Raw genomic sequence first — 23,184 nt, forward strand, 5'->3', positions numbered from 1 at the left:
GCCCCTTTGTTTCTTAACAAAAAGCATGCAAACTTTGGTGGGAGAGTGTTTTGAAGCAATCACCGGCGCTGGAGGGCAAACTTCCTTTTCAGCCGGTGAGAGGTTAATGTCTTCTTCCCAGCGTGCCGGGGGTGGAAGGTGCAAAATGGCTGCGCCTGCGAGCTCGTGGGGCGAGTAATGGGTCTGTTTGGGAATGATCCCCTGCGATCCCGAGAGAACCAGAAAAGCATCGCTTGACAGGATCGGGAATTGCTGCTTGTGGGGAAGACATGGGTAAGTAACTCGGAGGCGAAAAAGCGTACTTATTGTGAAGGAAGCCTTACTGGCTTAGATGCGGTTTACTCTCCAGAAAGCGTTTAAAGGTTTCTGGCAAGCGACCAGATTCTAAACCTTCAGCAAATTTACTAACACGGAAGTCCTATAGCTCGCCAAAGAATCTGAACCTAAAAATTCTCGAGTTTGTATCATTTCCATAGGAGATAAATACGGCTTACTTAGAAGCTGGGTTAGGCAAGGGAAACAGTCCAACGTTTCCTGTGGAAATAAATAGGACGATTTTTTAGAAGATTACTCAAACATGAAATTTAAGAAAACATACTTATTGGGACTTTTGCTGGCACTTTTGTGCAAGTATACCCTTGTAACTGCATAGAACTATACCCCCAATCTCTAAATTGATTGGATCTTGCTTGCAAGTGTGTAATCCTGCAGTCAAATCCCATGTTGATTATGCAGACATAGTTCCTATTGGACTCTTATACTTCCAAATAAATTTGCAGTCTTTCTGCTGTTATAAATCACCAACATTGCCCCAAGGAAAAAAAAACACGAAACATTCTGTCAGGACTCAAAACACTGCAAATATAGTTAGTTGTAATAATTGAAGTAATCAAATGAAGAAATATTGATCAATTTATAAAAGTTATATTTTGCTTACTCTGGTAAGGGCTCTGAGTGACTTACAAAAGTACAATAAAAACAGTGGCACAAGAATAACTAAAAATATAAAGCACAAGAAAACAAAACAATACATTCAAACATAAGTACATTAAGGTACGGTTAAATATTCTTTAGACCCATCCTAAAACCTAATAAGGAGAGAGCTTGCTTGAACTCCAGTGGCACTTTATTCCATATTATTTATTTATTCAATTTATATGGCTGCCCATCTCAAATACATAACTCAGGGCAGCTAACGATGATTAAAAACAAGATAAAAACATTATAATAAACCAATCAGCATAGCATGGGCCCTGTCATCGAAAAAGCTGAATTAACTGTTGATATCATATAACTAGCAGGGCCCGCAACAGATGTCACGCTGATGATTACTTAGGAAACAAAAATCAAACACTCAAGATGGTATTTGTGGCAGTATGATCAAAGCCCTGCTCCTTTGTATGTGCATGTGATGCCAGTACACAGACAAAAATAGTGGGGTTTTGATCACTTTGCTGCAACCATCATCTTGCTTCTTTTGATCCCCACTGAGGACATGACTGACAAGGGATATCTGGCTTGGTGGAAGAAAATCTTGGAATAGTAACTGATTGCAAATGGAATATGAGCAAGCAACATGCAGTGGCTGCGAAGAAGGCACATGCAATTTTAGGACTGCATCAACAGAAATTTAATTTCCAAATCAGAGTAAATAATTCCACTCGGTTCTGCTTTGGTCAGATCCCCACTCTGAATACTGTATGCAGCTCTGGGTACCACACTTTGAGATGAATTCAGGGAACTTGGAGCAGGTTCAGAGAAAGGGGACTCGAAATTGAACCCTGTGAAGACAGATTGAAGGAATTCCTTAAGTTTAGCCTTAAAAAGAACCAGATGAGGGGAGTTATAATAGCATTCTTCAAATATCTGGAAACTTGTAATTTAAAAGAGGGTCAAGGTCTATTCTCTCATGTTTCCATTATTGCACAATGATGGATTTAAGTTTGAATTGAATGTCACAAAAACACTTCTTAAGTGTGAAAGCAGTTTAATAGTGGAGCCAGTGACCCAAAGATGGTGGGTTTCCCCCACTGGATATGAACCATGCTTTAATCTGGGTCCAGAGCTGAGCAGGTGGATGGATTTGATGGCCTAAATGGTCCTTTCCAATATTACGATTCTAATCGTATTAGATTAGAATATAATCTGTATATATAGAATATATAATGATTCTGCCAACTTTAATTTGGTCCTAAGCATGTTTACTAGAGAGCATTAATCTTGATATCTGGCTTTTATAAATGGTAGCAATTTGTTCTGTTCTGTTTCAGATGCTCCTGCAGACACATGGGACAATCTCCATGCTCACTTAACTTTCCTGTGGCTAAACCGATTTTACCTCTATTCATGTGCAGCTTTTGGAATCAGCCTTTGGATTTGCTTCCAGTTCCTCAACAAAGCCAAAGAGCAGGTGACTTTGACTCTCATTAGGTCTAATATTTTCAATTCTGAGACCTTCAATCTTGATGGAAAGATGATGGAATCTCTGTGGTGGCATCCAGACTGCTCAGCAGTTGAGTGACTCGGTTGAGCTTGAGTTTCCTCTTTTTAGGATCATTCGCCATTCCCTTTAACTCCCTTCTGTTCACATATGTTCTTTATTAATCTTCAAAATATTTGTACAGTACCATCTCTTACATTTTGAATTTTTGCATCTCTTTGCCACTGAATGTTATCAGAACATTCAGTGGCAAAAAATGTACCCCAATAAATCCCAAAGGAGGCAAATCCTTTCCACCAGAACTGCAGTACTGTCTTGTTGTGCAGGTTTATTCAGAAATTAAACACTGTGAGGCAAACTACACAAATGTAGTTGTACTTTATTGTTTTTTCCAGGGAAATGAACTCTATCTATAGAATAGCATCTATATGGTAAATACCTGATACATAGTACATCTGGAATGGCATGACATTATTGGCAACCATAGCAGCTAGGAGTGCAATACAAATACAAATAAAAATACAAATGTTCTAAACAGTGCCTGGGAGTGATTGTTCAAAAATGACAAGTTGATGAGTTGTCCTCTCAGTATCAGTTGATGATATTTCCTGCCTGTCTGCTTAATTCCTCTTGTTCAGGTACAGGATGTGTACTTTTGCTTAGACAAAACTGTCTTTCTCTCGTACAGTGTCCTCGCTGAGGGGTTAAGTGACTATTTAATGGCAGCAGGAAAAGAAAGACTAAGTTTAATTCTGGGACTCTGTTGCTTAAACACTTCCTTTGCAGAACAAAAATCGCCTTGCAAAATTAAGCTTTCCTAAAACTACAGCTGCTGAAAAAGAACAGCAAGATACAAGCCTTGACAGAGTCCATGTGGCTGGAGTGAAGGTGTTCTATGGTTCCCAAACTGGAACAGCAAAGGTAAATATTGCATGAATTAACTCATCTTGCAGCCATGTCTTTTTTCTCCTTTAGTTGAATAGAGGTGGTTGTTCATTTTCAGGGGGAAAAAACACACTCCAAGATGGTTTTTGGTTAATTCTTAACTTCCAAGCTTGGCCCTTTGTGGCTGGTCTTACCGAATCTTGCCCTAATTGAGCCCTGAAAATTTGTTACTTGTAGTGAAGTATTATGAAGTAATTTGAGTTTATTTGGGGGAATAGTGAAGTGGCAGTGATGGTGGAGAAGAGATATAAGAAGGGCAATTTGAGTGCTGTCCAGTCTTTCCTAAAGTGGTGAGTACTTCTACTCAACAACTGGATCAAAATTAGAGGCTTCTTGGCTGCTACATCCCATGATTCCTGCCTGGACATTGCAAGTGTCATGTAGCCTGTGTATGTAGCATTTCAGGTGTTAGACCTGCAGTAGAGAGATCAAAGTTCAAATCCTCATTCAATCATGGAGCTCTCCGGGTAATTTTCAGCCAATGACTTTTTCTTGGTCCAAGCTCACAGGGGTTGTGGTTGGGGAATAAAATTAAGTGCCCTTTTTTGGCCATTGGGAGCAATTGTGCTGCATCAGAGTAGCCAACATGGTGGTGTACAGTTATCAAGGTCCTGTTGGGGAACTCCATTTGTGTCTCCTTATAGCAAGAACAAGAGGGCAACTCTTATGAGAGCTGATGAAGCAAAGTGTGTGTGGCTGCTCACTGAGAGGAGTGGGATCTTTGGGGGGTGTTTGTGGGTTGTGGGGAGGTTGGTGTTTTGTTTTCATTGTGGTAAGCCTATTTTTAGAGTGGTGTTTCTCAACCATGGCCACTTTAAGATGTGTGGACTTCGACTCCCAGAATTCCCCAGCCAGCCATGCTGACTGGGGAATTCTGGGATTCGAAGTCCACACAGCTTAAAGCGGCCAAGGTTGAGAAACAGCGTTTTAGAGGATACACTGTGGTGTTAGAATTTTTTCACTTCAGAATGCTTGGAAACCTTGCTGCTGATTTTTGATCAGAAGGAGCTGCCCCCAAAGGTTCAGAAAGTTGTATGTGGCAGGTTGCCCATCTCTGCTTTTATAAGCTTCCACTCCAAGTCCTTCTCAGTCCAATTCAGAGTGGGGTTTTTTTTCCTTCCAGTCTAGATACGTTAATTTAGATATAGGGCCATCTTCCATTCACAAGAGTTGCTAGGGGTTGTCTACAATATTCTTAGGGCTGCAGAAGTTAGGATAACAATGGAAACGTTGGTCTGTCCACTTCAGTGCTTTCCACTGTGATACTGGCAGCAGCTTCTAAGGTCTCTGTCCCCTGGGTTTGTCCTGATGTCTGCAGTCCTTCAATAGTGGTGGGGATTATGTGTGAGACTAAGCTGTTGTTTCAGTGCTAAGCCCTAGAATCTCCCTGCGTTGCAACCCAAGAATCCCTGAAAAATTGCAAGGGATACAACTGAAACTGTCATGTTCACCGTTGCAATGTTTGATTTACATTGTAACATTTCGCATGCCATGGTGCTGACGTGCGTTCCAGTTGGGAGGGAGCTGCTGGGAGACCTTGTACCAGGCTGTCTATCTGTTTTTTGAGGATGGAATGTGTTTGGGTTATCGTTTGTGTTCAAGGTCTTTTTACCCGTTGATTAGCAGAACTCGTTAGGGGCACCTGGGATGGGGAACTTGAAATGGTTGTATGGGGGGAGGGCTTACATTCGCACCAAGGGTTTTTAGTTTGTATTTGGCGTGCTTCTGCTCATTCTCAGCTTTCTTTGTACTTGCACACTATTCTTAAATAAACCAGATTTGATTCAAGCTATTGCTTGTGAGCCTGAGTGTGTTTTAGAATAGGCAAACATTACATAAAGCTGAGAATCTTTGTAATTCCCGTTAACTCCTTCCAAGGCTATTCCTTGTGTGGAAATTAGTTAGCGATGACCAAATCAAGACCAACATCCGAGGGGCTGGAACCGCAAGCCGGTCCAGCACCGAAGAGCCCCATTCCCCCCGACCTTTTGTTCTACCAGAGGGGCTCCAGCTCAAGCCCTGAGCTGGGGGGATCCAGCGATGAGGGTGAACCCAAGGAAGAGGCGGCTGGGACTTCCTGGAAGTATCGGTTCCCCTTGACTCCTGAGGGAGAGTCGACCAAAGTGGCCCCAGAGAAACGACTGGACACCCGACGAGGGGAAGGATCACTGACCCCCGAGAGGGTGAGGAGGTTGGAGGCGAAGGTGAAGTCGATGGAAGACCTGCTGGAAACCCTCTCAATTGCGCTGGGTGATCAGGGAAGCCACGACGAGAGTCCTCGCTCTCCACAGCCCTCCTCCCCTCCTCCTAGTGGACTGCAGCTGGTGTGGGGCCAGAGGAGACATTGCGATGGAGCCTCACCATGGAGAGGGTCCACTGGGGTGTCCTGGGCCCCTACAGCTCAACCCGCAACTGGGTCCCCTCCAGCCGGGAAGGTGGCAAAAGACTTTGCTGTCAAATTTGATGGAGACCCCACCAAACTTTCCTTTTTCATGACCAACGCGAAAAACTACATGAAGCAATACGGGTTGTGCTTCACCTCTGAAGAGGCTAAGATATCAGCCAACACCCCTAAGCTGAAGGGCAGAGCAGCGGACTGGTATGTCCAACTGACTGAAGCGGACACTCCTGAGCTCGGGTCGTTCGACGACTTCATGTTTGCTTTGAAGCTGTTCTTTGAAGACCCCCTAGCCAAAGCCAGGGCTAAGGAGGCGCTCAAGGAACTCACCCAAGGACCCAGGTCGGTAGCTGATTATGCCCTTGAATTCAAAGCTTTGGCGGGCAAGGTTCCCAACTGGTCCCAATCAACACTCATCGAGAGATTCAAAGAAGGACTCAACCGAGATGTCCTCAGGTAGGCGCTGGGCAGAGATGATCCGGAGTCACTGTACGAGTGGATCTGCCTGGCTGGAAAAGCTGAGCATGCTCAGTGCACCTACATGCAGACCCGTCGAACCGAGAAGACATCAACCCTATTGCGGGGACCCCGGAGTGGAGCAACAGCTGCCCCACCGAGCTGGAGACGAGAAGGAGTGCCGCTATGCGCGAGGGCAGTGCCTCCGTTGTGGGAAGGGAGGCCATTGAGCCGCTGAGGGCCCGAAGCTCAAGTCCGGAGAGCGGACAACGAAAGCCCCGGCTAAATTGCCCCAGCCGTCACGCCGGACGACCGCAGCCAAAGGCACCATTGATCTGGAGGAAGCCCTGTATCTCTATGCAGAGGTTGAAGAAGATGCAAAAGAGCCGGCGGGAAACGCCAGCCACCTGCCCTGAACAGCGCCCTGGGGCAGGTGGAGGAAGATGGGTGTGAGGGCGCTATGGTGAGTGCTGATTGCTCCACCCTGGCAGTGAAAGTGAAGCTGGGCTCCCACACCCGAACCAGAGAAGTTTGGGCTCTGGTTGACTCTGGGTGTTCGAGATGCCTCATCCACCTGGATCTAGTGACTGCCCTAGACCTGCCCAGTTTCCCTCTCCTGCAGTCTTTACTCTTTACCCAGCTAGACGGCTCAACAGCGGGAGGGGGTCCAGCAACGCATTTTACGGGGACTGTAGCAATGCAAATGGGCAGCCACAAAGAGGCTTTAAAATTAATCATTGCCCCTGTGGGCGATCCCATGGTAATTCTAGGGATCCCTTGGCTAACTTGGCGAAACCCCTACATAAACTGGCAACACCGAACCCTTACTTTTAGCGATGGGTTTTACCAAGCCCCTCCAGTGGGGAGACCCTTAAGTGGGGGGGGGGGGAGCCAGGGCTGCAATTGCAGCGCCGTGCCCCATTTCACCGCAGCTCGAAGGGCTGCCGGACCACTACCAAGACTTTACAGATGTTTTTGGGGAAATGGAGGCAGACCAGCTACCACCCTATTGTAAAACTGACTGTGCAATTGAGTTGCTCCCCAACACGCAGCTGCCTAAACCGAAAATTTACCCAATGACCAAAAAAGAACTAGAGGCATTGCGTGAGTTCATTGACAAAAACCTGGCACGAGGATTCATTGAAACTGCCAATTCCCCAGTGGGCGCGCCTGTCCTATTTCGGGAAAAGAAAGGCGGCACCCTCAGACTCTGTACGGACTATCGGGGGTTAAATTCAGTCTCCCTATGTAACAAATATCCTCTGCCTCTAATGAAAGACATGTTAGCCCACCTGTCAAAAGGGAAAATTTTCTCTAAACTCGACCTCCGTGAAGCCTACTTTCACATACGCATACGGGCTGGAGACGAGTGGAAAGCCTCTTTTAATTGCCCATTGGGCTCCTTCCAGTACAAAGTCCTCCCATTCGGCTTAGCCGGCGTGCCTGAAGTTTTCATGCAACTAATTAATGAAGTGTTACGTGATCACTTATTTAAGGGGGTCTTAGTCTATTTGGACGATGTACTGATTTACTCTGAAACCGAAGAGGAGCATGAACACCTTCTTAGGCAGGTATTAGAAAAACCAAGGGCAGCCAAATTGTATGCCAAGCTGTCCAAATGTGAATTTCACAAAACCCAACTAGACTATTTGGGCTATCGGGTCTCTGACAAGGAGATCGAGATGGACCCTGAAAAAATTAGAGCCATCTTAAATTGGGAACGCCCTCGCACCCGATGCCAGCTGCAAAGTTTTTTGGGGTTCAGCAACTATTACCGCCAGTTCATTCAGGGGTTTGCTGAAATTACCTTGCCCCTTACCGACCTGCTTCGCACGAAAGGGTTGGGGGAAACACGTAAGATAAAGCACCCCGGGGCAGTATTGAATTGGACTCCAGAATGCCAAGCTGCATTTGAGAAACTAAAGACCTTCTTTACTGCGGAACCCATTCTGAGGCACCCTGATCCTGAACGCCCCTTTGTTGTCCAAGTAGACACCTCTGACTTTTCTATTGGGGCTATACTGTTGCAAAAGGACTCTGACGACATCCTAAAACCCTGCGCTTATCTGTCCAGGAAATTTTCTGAGACTGAACGCCAGTGGCATGTTTGGGAAAAGGAGGCTTTTGCTGTCAAAGCTGCTTTAGAAACTTGGTGCCACCTCCTTGAGGGGGCTGCCTACCCATTCAAGGTTTGGACAGACCACAGAAATTTGGAGGCTCTCCGCACCCCCCGCCTCCTGAGCCCCAAACAAATTCGCTGGGCTCAATTTTTCAGTCGGTTTAACTTCCAACTGAAGTTCATACCCGGCAAGAAAAACTTCCTCGCGGACGCTTTGTCCTGCTTGCCACAAGACTTTGACCACACCCCTCAAGTAATTGGCACCATTCTCTCTTCACCACAACTGGGACTGGCTGCGGTCACCCGAAGCCAAACCCGTGCTCCGCCCGCACAGAGCACCACCCCAACCCCACCCAGCAGGCAGCCGCTCCCTTGTCAATTACAATCAGATTTTCTGCAAGCAGTGAAATCTGACACTTGGTTGCTAGCTAATCGAGACAAGTATGCTTTAAGGATGATCTCGCATGGCTTGGCCACCGCCTTTATGTTCCTGAAACTTTACGAGCTTCAGTGTTACAACGATCCCATGATGATAGATTGGCGGGCCATTTTGGGTTTGTCAAAACCCTGCATTTGGTGCGCCGCCAATTTTGGTGGCCCTCGTTATGGCGGGATGTCAAAGTCTGTGTTGCCTCTTGCCCTGTCTGTGCCATGTCCAAACGAAAAGTGGGAAAACCACAAGGTCTTCTCCAACCCATCTCGTTGCTAACCCATCTTGTCCCTGGGCTGAGATCTCTATGGATTTTATCATTGACCTCCCCCCCAGTCAAAAGAAAACTGTCATTTGGGTGGTCAAGGACTTTTTCTCCAAACAAGCTCATTTTATTCCATGTGCCTCCTTGCCGTCTGCTCAGCAGCTGGCTCGCCTCTTTTTATGCCACATCTACCATCTCCACGGCTGCCCCTCCCGTTTGGTGACCGACCGTGGAACACAGTTTACCTCCCAATTTTGGCGGGCTTTTTTAAAACTCATTGGCACCGAACAGGCATTGTCAACGGTGTTGCATCCGGAGACGGACGGATCTACTGAGATTCTTAACTCCACCCTGGAGCAATTTCTCTGCTCCTACACCAACTACCATCAGGACAATTGGGTCGAACTTCTGCCCTTTGCAGAAGTTGCCTACAACAACTCCGTTCACCAGAGCACTGGGCAAACCCCTTTTCGGGTTGTTTTCGGCCAGGACTTTGTTCCCATTCCTGAATTGCCTCAACCCCCGTCTAACCCCTGCTCAGCTTATGATTGGGCTGCACAGCTGGCTGACTCCTGGCCGATCATTCGGCAGGCTCTGGACGATGCCCAGGCTTCCTACAAACGTCACGCTGATAAACGCCATTCTCCCCAGCACGCCTTTAAGGTTGGGGATCTAGTTTACCTCTCCACGAAGTTCATCAAATCCCCTCAGCCTTCCAAGAAGCTTGCCCCCAAGTTCATCGGGCCATTCCCCATTGTGGCTCTTATCAATCCTGTTACTGTCAAACTAGAGTTGCCTCACAATTTACGACATTTGCACCCTGTTTTCCATTGCAGCTTGCTCAAACCGGCTCGTTCCTCCGCTCACTGGCATCCCCAACCTCCTCCACCTCCGCCGATCATGATTGATGGCCAGCAACATTTTGAAATCAAAGAGGTCATCGACTCCCGCAAACTTCGCAACTCCCTGCAGTGCCTAGTTCGCTGGAAGCACTTCCCCCACCATGAGTGGGTGCCCGCTCGACACATCAATGCTCCTGCTTTAGTTCGCCGCTTTCACCTTGCTTATCCTTTCAAGCCTGCAGCTTGACCGTGCCTTTCACCATTATTAATTTTGCTTTGCTTTCTTTTGGGGGGGCGGTATGTCATGTTCACCGTTGCAATGTTTGATTTACATCGTAACGTTTCGCATGCCGTGGTGCTGACGCGCGTTCCAGTTGGGAGGGAGCTGCTGGGAGACCTTGTACCAGGCTGTCTATCTGTTTTTTGAGGATGGAGTGTGTTTGGGTTATCGTTTGTGTTCAAGGTCTTTTTACCCGTTGATTAGCAGAACTCGTTAGGGGCACCTGGGATGGGGAACTTGAAACGGTTGTACGGGGGGAGGGCTTACATTCGCACCAAGGGTTTTTAGTTTGTATTTGGCGCGCTTCTGCTCATTCTCAGCTTTCTTTGTACTTGCACACTATTCTTAAATAAACCAGATTTGATTCAAGCTATTGCTTGTGAGCCTGAGTGTGTTTTAGAATAGGCAAACATTACAGAAACAATTTCTCCTTCAGGGACAACCTAGTCTAGTTTCCTTGTATGAAATAGATCTTGGCTGATTTTTTTTTCCTTTCTCTCCAGCGGTTTGCACTGATACTTACTGAAGCTGTTGCATCCATTAATTTACGATCAGAAACTATTGACATGCAAGATTATGATCCAGATGACTCTCTCATAGACGAGGTGTGTACTTTATCTCTTCTGGTTGGAATGCCATCTGGGGGGGCTCATGGACTCATGACTTCTGCTTGAAGAGCAAGTAAAAACTGTGGCCAGGAGAGCTTTTGCACAACTGTGGGTGGTGCACCAGCTGAGGTCTTGCCTGGAACTGAGTGCACTGAGGATGGTTGTTTATGCCTTTATAATTTCTTTTTTGTTTGTTTTGGTGTCTTCGAGTCAAACTTGACTCCTGGCAAGTGCCTGAGCAAGTCCATGCAGTTTTCTTGGCAACATTTTGAGAAGTGGTTTGCCATTGCCTTCTTCCTAGGGTTGAAAGAAAGTGACTGGCCCAAGTTCACCCAGCTGGCTTTGTGCCTAAGGCAGAATTAGAACTCTGAGTCTCTTGGTTTTTAGCCCAGTACTTTTAACCAATATAGCAAACTGGCTCTCAGTCTTTCTTTAGATTACTGTAATTTGTTGTATGTGAGGCTGCCTTGAAATTGCACCAAAACCTCATGTGGTCTGGAAGGCATCAGCACACACGTTCAGTTGCACTGCTGCTACATTGTACCTCTGCTGTGGGAGCTGTACCATTACCAGTGGATTTCCAAGTGCAGTTTAAGGTGCTGGTCACTAAAGCCATGTATGGCTCAGGGCTTGGGGACTGTCTTTCCACATTAGTTTTTGCCCATCCTACCCGGATGTGAATGGAGGCCTGCTGTAATGATTGCCATTGGAACGATGAACATGACACCTGCCAAGGGTCCCCACCTCCCAAGAGGTATAGTGGTGGTGAGCAACAGTGGGCATTTTCTGTAGCAGTTCCCTTCCTTTGGTATAGCTTGGCCCCTGAAGCAAAGGTTACCTCCACCCTCATGGTCTTCTGGATGCAGATGAAAACATAGCTCTTCTAGAGGGCCTTTTTGGATTAACTGTATACAGTGGTGCCATTTTCCATCATTCTATAAATTTAGGCTTTTATCTCTAGTTGCTGTTTTAGTTAATTTTATTCTGATTTTGTATTCTGTTTTTACTATGTAAATTCTGTAAGATGCTTAAAGTCTGGCTGATTTCAGGTGATGAGCTTGAGTAGGTAGGTAGGCAGGTAGATCAATCTCCTAGTAGTTAACCACAAAACACAACATTTTAATTGTTTGATTATGTGCTATCAAGTTAGTGTCGACTCTTAGCAACCTGATAGATAGACCTTCTCCAGGATGCTCTCTCCCCAGTCAAAGAGAATAATGCCCCAAAATAATGAAGTTACCTGGGGACACTTGAGGAAAAGAAAAATCCCACAAAACTCCTCCTTTGGATAATAACTGTCATACTAATAATACATTAAACAGTAAATAGTTTCGTATCCTTTAGTGGCATGCAGAATCTGCTGCTTGAGAAGGCTGATTCCCTTCATCTAATGGTAGGGCCATCTCTTCAAAGTTGAGTTACTTGGAATGGAATTTTGGTTTGTTTTTTTTTACTATGAACAGTGGTTGCTTTAAATGTGGTGACTTAGACAAAAAAACTGTTTTCCTTTGGGGATTTGTTCAGATAAGCAGCCAGAATATTTGCGTGTTCTTGGTTGCCACTTACACTGATGGCAAACCAACGGAGAATGCCGCATGGTTCTGCAAGTGGTTGGAAGAGGCAGCCAATGACTTCAGAGTTGGCAAAGCATATCTGAAGGGCCTGCGATACGCTGTCTTTGGTTTGGGAAATTCATTGTATGCTGACCACTTCAACGCTGTGAGTACTGCTTTCATTTTTGTTTTTAAACTTCTGGGCAGGTTACTGATAGATGACTGGAGACTGAGATGTAACCCTTTTGTTTAACAAAGGAGTTTCAGTCCTCAAAGGATCTTCATTGTATTCTTAACTCATGTTTTCCTGAAATTCTTCATGGAAGACAAATCTATAGGCAATACCCTACAATGTTAGGGTATTCCAACTTTGGGGCAGGTATTTTAATCAGTGTTGATCAATTTGTGGTTACAAGTCATTCATTTTTTCCGAAATCCTTCAAAGTCTTGGTGGTGATTAAGTCCCTTAATTTTGAGCAGCTCACTGGCTACATGGAAGGATTACATACTCTGACAGCCACTGTCCTTTCTAATTGGGGGGGAGATTTAGGGGGAGAGCAAGTTTCTTTGCCCTTAGTGAGGCCATATGGGAAGCAGGTATCTTAGCAAAAGAAATGTCCTGCAGCTGGGCTGAAGAATTCTGCCCCAACATCCCAAAGTTCTGGGAGAAATGGAAACAGTGGGGTAAAGTAGGTAGGGAGCATTTATTTAGTTGTGTGAGAGTTTTTTATTTCTGTTCACGGTTGTTTGCTCAATTTTGCACATTTTCACATCCGCTCCAATTTTCTGAATCTCTTGATTGCTCAGACCATCTGTAGTAACTGAGCCCTGGCTTTGGCTTGGTTGTTGGGGTAAATGAGTCCCTCAAATCTTTACTTTATTGCTTTTATTAAAACAAACATTCTTCTTTGCTTAATTCCTCCAGTGTGATGTTTGTAATCTAGCACCACACACTCCAAAACTGCTTGGGCCTAGTAAGATGGGTTAAAAAAGGGAAAAGCGGAGCTGTTTATTACAAGGTTAATCCTGGAGAAGAGGGAATCCTGTGCTGCCTCTTCCAGGACCAAGTTGAGGGGAAGCCTCTCTTCCCTGAAAGCAGCTGGTGGTGGCAGCCTAACTACCTGCCAGTGTGGAAACTACCCCCTCGCCACCCGCAGTCTTGAAAAATTGTCAGATATCCATCCCTCAGAATTGATGTAGCCTAAATATTTCAAATAACTTCCAGCTCCTTTTCAACAAGTGATAAATACCATTTTGTGCACCTGTGATGAAGAATATTGGTTACATGGAACCAGTGGAAAGACATGAAATGCAGTAGTAGAGCGTGAATGTTATTTTCCCTTTAAAGAACAGTTTCTAGCCCAGTGTTTTTCAAACTTGGCAGCTTTAAGATGGCTGGACTTCAACTCCCAGAATTCCCCAGCTACAGCTAAGAGCTTAAGTGTTTCTTCCTATGTGTAAATGAGGGAGAGCAAAAGTAGCAACTTGGTTGCTCACAGTTGGAAACACAGCCGCACGAAGATAGATCAGTTTTTCAAGGTCAGAACCCTTGTGTTCATCTGCCATTAATAACTTGGCCCCAATCTCATTGTAAGCGGAGCAGTGGAGGACATAATGGATAACGTCCTCCACTTGACCAACACCACAAGGACAGAGATGTTGCTCGACAGGGAGCTTACAAAATCTCCCTTTGTGATACGTGGAGGGCATGGTCTGCAGGCGAAGGGAACCCTGACCATATTTTGAGTAGCAGTTGCCCTCCAAGATCACAAGCAGATCTGTCTTTCCCATCCTGTGATTTGAGACCATTTGCACTAGTATTTCCAAACTAGATGTGATGGCCTTCATTTCCCATAATGAAATCCAGCACTTCTGGAGGGCACCTAAGTGGGACAGAGTCCTTCAACTGTCAGGCCCATTGAACTTGGAACCTTTCAAATGTGCCCAATACGAATACCTAGCACCATTTGCCTTTTACGATCTAGGTGTTGCCTGTCTGCCTCTTGCTTCTTCTGCAGGTGAGCCGGAACGTTGACAAGTGGCTGTGGATGCTGGGTGCTCGACGCATTCTGTCGTGTGCCCGAGGGGACAGCAATGTGGTGAAGAGCCATAATGGAAGCATTGAGGCTGATTTTGAGGCTTGGAAGGCCAAGTTGCTCACAAGGCTTCAAGCTCTTGGCATGGGGGACCAGAAGGCCTGTAGTGGGAGATGCAAGAAAGGGCGATGTAGATCCAAACCAAAAGTGAGCCAAGAAGCAAAAGGGCAAGAGACCTCAAAGCAGGAGGAGAAAGAAGTAAGTGGAAAGGACTGATGGAACTCTACGATTTTGGCTATGTTGTTTCTCTTTTGTGCTGAACTTCATCTGTATGTATTACGGAACAATCTCAGATCTTTTTTTTTTTTTGCCCTTCTCTCGGGCAGCCCACGTGGTCCCATAGCTCTGTTTGAGAATTTTCCCCACCTTTTCGTTTTTCTTTTTTTGCTCTTCATGCTTCCTCCATTTCCTTTATATTCCAGCTTCTATCTTCTTCATCTACTTGTTCCAATATTTCCATTTCTTCTTCTTTCCTGTTCCTTACTGTCCTAGAATCAAACCTCCTAAAGAAGGAAGGGATCATTTTGGCGTTGATTCCAGTCCTGCTCAGTACAGGAATCCAGCTGAAAGCGTCCCTAACAGCTGATAGCTGATGTTCTTCCTGTTCTCTCCACCATCCTTCAGTCTCTCTCCATGTCTTTGCTCCTGCCCCGCAGTCAACAGTTTCTTCCATTGCTAGACTCTCTATTGTTGCGCTGCCCAGTCATGCTGATCGTTTGCTTCACTCAAGAAATTGTTCTGTGGCTGGAACCCTTGTAAATGCTTTATCATAACTTCACTACATGCCACACTCTGCATGAGAAATCACAGTTGGCTGGGCTCCTACTTCATCCTAAGCCAGAAATCATTGTTTACCAACCACTACGATTGTTTCATACAGTTTTCTAAGCCAAAATTGGACAAAACACATTATGACTTACAGCAGTGTTTCTCAACCATGGCCACTTCGAGATGTGTGGACTTCAATTCCCTGGCTGGGGAATTCTGCGAGTTGAAGTCCACACATCTTAAAGTGACCAAGGTTGAGAAACACTGCCTTAAAGACCCCTAAATACTTGTTTTAAAATTTTCCTGAATTTTATAGGTGTGTCCCATGGAAGAAGTAGATTTTGAATCTCTCTCTCCAAGGCCTAGTTCTTTATGAGCTGGATTATGCTGGCACTTGCTAGACAGACTTCTGTCCAATTTCTCAAGAGAACATCTAAGAGTGTCAGTGTTCTGCTGGACGTAAAGACAACTTAGCTGGTAACTCTAGCTGGTAACTAGAGAATGGAACAGATTGGAAACATGGCTTCTGCTTTCTCTTTCCTTGTTCTGCATCTCAGGAGGAGGATTTTTTTGAAACCACAAGTGAGGAGGAATCAGATACAGAGAATGGCAGAGGTGCAGATCAGGTTGTGGATGTTGAAGATCTGGGCAAGGTGATGGGCCAAATGAAGAAATCTCAGGTAAGGAGAATTTTGCCCTTGATCCCAAGACTGTTCTGCTTGCTACAGGTAGTCCTTGACTTATGACCATTTGTTCAGTGATCATTTGAAGTTACAACAGCACTGAATAAATAGTGGTTACGACTGCTCCTCAGAGTTCTGGCCATCGCAGCACTCCCACGGTCATGTGATCGCAATCTGGATGCTTGGCAACCAGCTTGCCCTTACGACCAGTTGCAGCACCCCGCAATCACATGATTGCCATTTGTAACATTCCCTGCCAGCTTCTCCAAAAAGTCAGTGGGGAAGCTGGCAGGGAAGGCTGCAAGTTGCTGGGGTAAGTCTCCCTCCCATGCACCCTCTCCCAGCTGCTTTGTGCTTGAGCTGTGAGGGCCACTTGCATACCCCCAAGCACCCTCCCCAAGCCTCGCCGCACCTCCCCCACCACTCATGCACCCCCAAGCACCCTCCCCAAGCCTCGCCGCACCTCCCTCACACCCTCGCACATACACCCCAAGCCTCGCCATGCCTCCCTTGTGCACCTTCCTCGCACACCCTCCCCATGCCTCCCATGCACCCTCCCCAACCCTAACCGCACCTCGCTCACATCCTCGCTCACCCTCCCCGTGCCTTCTGTGCACCCTCACGCACCCCTGCTCACCCTCCCCAACCCTCTCCACGCCTCCCTCGCACCCTGGGCACCCTCCCTGCTCTTCCTTCACACACCCCTGTGTACCTTTGCTTACCCACCCCAACCCTCGCCCCACCTCCCTCACCCCGCCTCCCACACACCCTCGCTGCGCCTCCCATGCAGCCTCGCACACCCCTTTGCGCCCTCTCCCACCCAGCAGCAGCCACTTACCTGCCTGCCGGCCTGCTTGCAAACTGCCTGGGACTTGCAACTTCCTGCCGGCTTCCCCATGACTTGGTTGTGGGAAGCTGGCAGGAAGTTGCCTTCCCTAAAGACCGTGGGATTTGATTGATAATGGCACCCGGGACTGCAGGGATTGCCGTCACTAAATGATGCGGTCGCACTTTACGACTGCATCGCTTAGTGATAGAAGTTCCAGTCACAATTGCCGTTGTAACTTGAGGACTACCCGTATTTCTAAGTTCAGAACCAGCTAGGTCTAAGATCAGAACTAGAATACGGATGTGCTGCTAGGTATCACTTCAACATTGCCCAGCCTGCCCTATTGTGGGGCTGCTGTTTCCTGACAGTAACAACAGCAGCAGCAGCCACACTTGCTTCTCCTTCTCGCCGCTAAAAGCCTCAGTTACTAGTACAATGACGGTCTCAACTGTCAGCCAGTCCATTGTAAAAATGCCAGGTGATCAAGCTGGTCAAGGCTGTAGCAGTTACACAGACCAGGCAGCAGAACAAATCAGTTTACTTTTTTTTTTTTAATCGTTGTTATCCGTGCACAGAGAGAGCATCAGCCTGATGGAGAGGTTCCCAGTGGGGCTGGAACCCAACGTGGCAGAGGGGAGGATGAGAGGAGAGAGATGATCACCCCAGCCCTTCGAGATGCACTCACGAAGCAAGGTGATGGGGTAGCAGTGAAGCGACAATCTAAGTGGATGGTCATTATAATGACTGTATTTATTGTAGCTGTTGGTGTTTTCAATTATTGTTAGCCACCCGGAGTCGTAGGATGAGATGGGTGGCCATGTAAGTCTTTTTAAAGATAGACAGACAGAAATGTAAGTAGCAGGGGAAGGGAGAAAGCATTTGCAGCCATATTTCGTAATACAGGTAGTCCTTGCTTAATGACCACAATTGGGCCCGGAATTTTGGTTCGTAAGTGTGGTGGTCATTAAGCGAATCTGACCTGATTTTATGACCTTTTTTGTCGTGGTCGTTAAGCAAATCACACGGTTCCCCGTTGATTTTGCTTGCAAGAAGCTGGCCAGGAAGGTAGAAAATGATGATCATATGACTATGGGATGCGGTGACGGTCATAAATGTGAACCAGTTGCCAAGCACCTGAATCATAATCATGTGACTGTGGGGATGCTGCAATGGACATAAATGTGAGGACCGGTCACAAGTCGTTTTTTCCAGCACTATTGTAAGTCTGAACCATCACTAAATGAATGGTTGTTAAGTGAGGACTACCTGTATTTCGGAAGACCTGTATAGGAAGGATAACAATATCGGGGATAGCTTTGACGGTGTGGTCAGTGAGCTAGAGCCAGACATCCTGAAGAGTGAGGTTGAATGGGCCTTAAGAAGCATTGCTAATAACAAGGCAGCAGGAGACGACGGCATCCCAGCTGAACTGTTCAAAATCTTGCAAGATGATGATGTCAAGATAATGCATGCTGTATGCCAGCAAATTTGGAAAACACAAGAATGGCCATCAGATTGGAAAAAATCAACTTATATCCCCATACCAAATAAGGGAAACACTAAAGAATGTTCAAACTATCGAACAGTGGCACTCATCTCACATGCCAGTAAGGTAACGCTCAAGATCCTGCAAGATAGACTTCAGCAATTCATGGAGCGAGAATTGCCAGATGTACAAGCTGGTTTAGAAAAGGCAGAGGAACTAGGGACCAAATTGCCAATATCCACTGGATAATGGAAAAAGCCAGGGAGTTTCAGAAAAACATCTATTTCTGTTTGATTGACTATTCTAAAGCCTTTGACTGTGTGGACCATAACAAATTGTGGCAAGTTCTTAGCGGTATGGGGATACCAAGTCATCTTGTCTGCCTCCTGAAGAACCTGTATAACGACCAAGTAGCAACAGTAAGAACAGACCACGGAACAACGGACTGGTTTAAGATTGGGAAAGGAGTACGGCAGGGCTGTATGCTCTCACCCTACCTATTCAACTTGTACGCAGAACACATCATGCAACATGCTGGGCTTGAGGAATCCAAGGCTGGAGTTAAAATCGCTGGAGGAAACATTAACAATCTCAGATATGCAGATGATACCACTTTGATGGCTGAAAGCGAAGGGGAACTGAGGAGCCTTATGATGAAGGTGAAAGAAGAAAGTGCAAAAGCTGGCTTGCAGCTAAACCTCAAAAAAACCAAGATTATGGCAACCAGCTTGATTGATAACTGGCAAATAGAGGGAGAAAATGTAGAAGCAGTGAAAGACTTTGTATTCCTAGGTGCAAAGATTACAGCAGATGCTGACTGCAGTCAGGAAATCAGAAGACGCTTAATCCTTGGGAGAAGAGCAATGACAAATCTCGATAAAATAGTTAAGAGCAGAGACATCACACTGACAACAAAGGTCTGCATAGTTAAAGCAATGGTGTTCCCTGTAGTAACATATGGCTGCGAGAGCTGGACCATAAGGAAGGCTGAGATAAGGAAGATTGATGCTTTTGAACTGTGGTGTTGGAGGAAAATTCTGAGAGTGCCTCGGACTGCAAGAAGATCCAACCAGTCCATCCTCCAGGAAATAAAGCCAGACTGCTCACTTGAGGGAATGATATTAAAGGCAAAACTGAAATACTTTGGCCACATAATGAGAAGACAGGACACCCTGGAGAAGATGCTGATGCTAGGGAGAGTGGAAGGCAAAAGGAAGAGGGGCCGACCAAGGGCAAGATGGATGGATGATATTCTAGAGGCGACGGACTCGTCCCTGGGGGAGCTGGGGGTGTTGACGACCGACAGGAAGCTCTGGCGTGGGCTGGTCCATGAAGTCACGAAGAGTTGGAAGCAACTAAATGAATAAACAACAACACCTGTATTGCCCAGCCTTCTTTTTAAGCAGATGTTTATCTCTTTGTATGCTGTATGTTCAGCAGTTGAGCTGCTAGAGGAACATGAGCTTGGATATTGCAACAATTGGGGAAGTCAGCATAGTGACGCAGTTAGAGGAAGGCTGAGGCTCAGCTCCTGCTTTCTATGAAGCTCATTGAATAACTTTGGCTCTGGGACTATTATGTGGTGGGGGATATTCACCACCACCAAAAGTGGTAAGGCAAGCTACCATATATAAACAGGGAGCAAACCCCACACTCTCAGCACTGATGATGTTACCTAGTTGGGTAATGAAACATCTGCAGCAAACAGCCAAGCTCAGAGAGCACCAAGCACTCCACAGTTCAACCCTGAGCTACAGATGTTCTCTTCTATTGGAACTATTCTTTATCCTAGCCTACTTCACAGGGCTGCTGTGAGGATAAAATGGCTGGGAGAACCATGTAGGCCAATGTTTCTCAACCTTGGCAGCTTTGAGGTATGTGGACACACACCTTTGCTAAGGCTGAGAAACACTGATGTAGGCTGTTGAAACCCATTCCCATTAATTGAAACTCAAATCCGCCCAGAGTCCCTCTTTTGGGGGAGATGGGGTGTAATTAAATTTGAATAATAAATAAATAAATAAAATACATTCAAAACTCACTTTATTGTAAGAGTAGTTCAGAGCACAGACAAGATGGAGATAGGCTGATTAAATGGCTTGATTCATACTTTTTTGTTGGCTGGTTTGTTTTTGCCTTCAAGTCAGTCTTGACAACTATCTGGGCAAGTTCCTGCAGTTTTCCTGGCAAGGTTTTTCAGAAGTGGTTTGCCCTTGCCTTCTTTTTCCTAGGGCTGAGAGGGAATGACTGGGCCAGGGTCACCCAGCTGGCTTCGTGCCTAAGGCGGGACTAGAGCTCTCGGGCTCCTGATTTCTAGCTGGGTGCCTTCACCACTACAGTACACCATACTGGCTCTCTCATTCATCATGCTAAACCATAATTTACTTGACCATGGTTTATTGAATAAGCCATACACTGAGCCATAAATCATGGTTTTCAAACCAAAGTATTGAAAACAGTATATTCACACAAATATTCTTAGTCAAAGCTAAATAAACCATCTTGCGCTTTGTTCTGAGAAGCCAGTTGTTTTCTGCTGGAGCTGCTACTGAGTTTGGACAAAAATGTCTGCTTGGATTAAAGTGCGTGTATTTGATATCCCATCAGGCTCTTTATGACCATTTCTTTGTGCTCTATCACTCAAACTAAAACAAAAACCTCTGTTCTCGTTCAGGTTATAGATTAATTGGGAGCCATTCTGGAGTGAAACTTTGCCGTTGGACAAAGGTACCGCTTTTCTTTTCTAGTCATTTTTTAAATAAATGGTGGTGGTAACAGTAGTGTCTAATACAAAAATGTACAGGATCATGTTTAATAATAAAAGATCTTTCCCAGCCTGCTACCTTCCAGAGGAGTTTGGAGGGCAACTAAAATAGCTGAATCCGGCTCATCAGAGGCTCAGCCGGCCTGTTTCATGTTTTACGTTCATCGAAATGTAACAGAGGAGAAGCTGTAAACGTTTTAAATAAATAATGATAATAAAAATGATGCAAAAATAAATTTGTCTTAATGATCTCAATGCTCCCTCCTTCATGCTATTAAGAAGATAATTGAATATTTTTAATTCAATTGAATTTATTAGATTTGTTATGGCTGCCCACTCCTGAAGATTCTGGGTGACTTTATGCTTTTATTTCACCCAGCCATTCCCAATTAAGCGTTACTGAGGTCCATTGGGGTGTGTGATCTATTGCTGTTTTGTATATTTTTAATGTGTTCCAACCCACCCACTGTCTTTTGATTGAGATGGGCTATAAAACCTGTAAAACAACAACAACAATAATAATATAATTTGATGGTGTGACTTCTGAGGATAGGAGGGGCTGTATTCAGCTTCTGTGGGGTACCTTCATTTGCTCCCTGTAGTAAAATTTATTTAGTGGTGGCCTCATATTTGCAGAATGCTTTTTTCTCCAGTAGAGAATATACCGTTTAACATTTGGTGCCATCAAGAATTTATTACTATTTATTTTTTTATTTGGTTTATATTCTGCCTTTCTACTCATTCCAAAATAGTATGTAATATACTATAGTTTAAGAATAATTTAGGCTGGTAAAAAATAAAATATGATTGAGTAAGGCAAGTGCTTGTAGTAGCAATGCCATCTTGAGACTGTTGTTACTTATTTTGTTACTGCTCACCCTTGTCTGATAGTCGATGCTTCGTGGAAGAGGAGGCTGTTACAAGCACACCTTTTATGGTATTGAAAGCCACCGCTGTATGGAGACCACACCCAGCTTGGCTTGTGCTAATAAATGTGTCTTCTGTTGGAGGTAAAGATCTGGGACTGATTTTTTTGGGGGGGGATGCCTTCAAGTCAGTGTTGACTCCTGGTGACTGCCTAGACAAGTCCTGCAGTTTTCTGGGCAAGATTTCAGAAGTGGTTTGCCATTGCTTCCTTCCTAGGGCTGAGAGAGAGTGACTGGCCCAAGGTCATCCAGCTGGCTTTGTGCCTAAGGCAGGACTAGAACTCACGGTCTCCTGGTTTCTAGCCTGGTGCCTTTACTACACCAAACTGGCTCTCTGGGACTGATTCTACCAAGAGCTAAATGTTCAAAAAAGCTCTGCTTTAATTTTGATAGTCCTTAACTGCCAGATTAATTCATCATAGCATTATCTCTTAATTACCTATTTAAATTTTCAGACACCACACAAATCCTGTTGGCACAGAGTGGCGATGGAAGATGGATCAGCCAGAGATGATCTTGCAGGAGGCCATTGAGAACCATCAGAACTTGATCAAGCAATTTAAAGGTGGGGTGAGCATCCTATACATGTGATTCTTTAGAAGTTGGATCTAGTATATAGAAGTCTCTTAGTAGCTAGCACATGAGGGAAGAGGGCCTCTTTTAAGCATGTTTCTATTAAGGAAAGAGTGCTTCAGTTTTTTTCATCCTAGAAATAAATGATTACATTGGTGCCTAGGCTGTTTTTGTTTCTGGAAATTACAGTAGCAACACATCTGGAGAATTCTTACAATTACAGTAGCAGCCCATCTGGAGGACATCAGATGGAAAGATACTGTAATAAGGAGAAAGATAAGCTTTTGCTGTTCTTTGGTCGAAAAAATCTTGAATATGCATTTCAGTTGGATTAATGAAGTTTGCATATGGAAGCTGTTCTGGGAAGAGGAGAAATGTTCTAGTTTTGGGTTAGATTTAGCTATATATGTTGACACAGCCTTAGACCAGGCATTTTCTACTCTCTGGAAAAAGATTATGAATAATCTTCCCTCTCATTTTGTTGTATAAAAACATTGTAGTACTTGTATCAAAATTAACAGAAAATCTGTAATGCATAGGTATTTTTCAATCATGTTGGGACATATCCCATAAAATTAACTCTTCTTGTTCTTTAGCTGCAGTTTAATTTTATTAAAAATACCATCTCTACTCCAATGAAAAAAATGTAGTTATTTAGTATAACTAACTGATTTCCTAATACTTCTCTATGTATTCTTGGAGGTGGGCCCCACTTTCATCAAT

At 45.1% G+C, this 23,184-nt stretch overlaps 1 protein-coding gene across 2 annotated transcripts in view; it reads left to right on the forward strand.

The window, feature by feature from the left end:
* Positions 1-87: 87 nt before the first annotated feature.
* TYW1B (tRNA-yW synthesizing protein 1 homolog B) overlaps positions 88-23,184 on the forward strand; it is a 29,860-nt gene continuing 6,763 nt past the window's right edge. The window contains exons 1-11 of one of the 2 annotated variants that reach the window (XM_063298721.1): positions 88-273; positions 2,271-2,410; positions 3,227-3,361; positions 10,679-10,780; positions 12,308-12,502; positions 14,355-14,630; positions 15,758-15,880; positions 17,288-17,405; positions 20,873-20,925; positions 21,854-21,972; positions 22,344-22,453. In XM_063298721.1, the coding sequence (XP_063154791.1) occupies positions 270-273; positions 2,271-2,410; positions 3,227-3,361; positions 10,679-10,780; positions 12,308-12,502; positions 14,355-14,630; positions 15,758-15,880; positions 17,288-17,405; positions 20,873-20,925; positions 21,854-21,972; positions 22,344-22,453 (1,375 nt within the window). In that variant the 5' untranslated portion in view covers positions 88-269. Of the gene's footprint in view, positions 274-2,270; positions 2,411-3,226; positions 3,362-10,678; positions 10,781-12,307; positions 12,503-14,354; positions 14,631-15,757; positions 15,881-17,287; positions 17,406-20,872; positions 20,926-21,853; positions 21,973-22,343; positions 22,454-23,184 lie in introns of those variants that run through there. The other variant, XM_063298729.1, reaches the window with a different exon arrangement.

The sequence above is a fragment of the Candoia aspera genome, chromosome 1, assembly GCF_035149785.1.
Source record: "Candoia aspera isolate rCanAsp1 chromosome 1, rCanAsp1.hap2, whole genome shotgun sequence".
Taxonomy (NCBI): Eukaryota; Metazoa; Chordata; class Lepidosauria; order Squamata; family Boidae; genus Candoia; species Candoia aspera.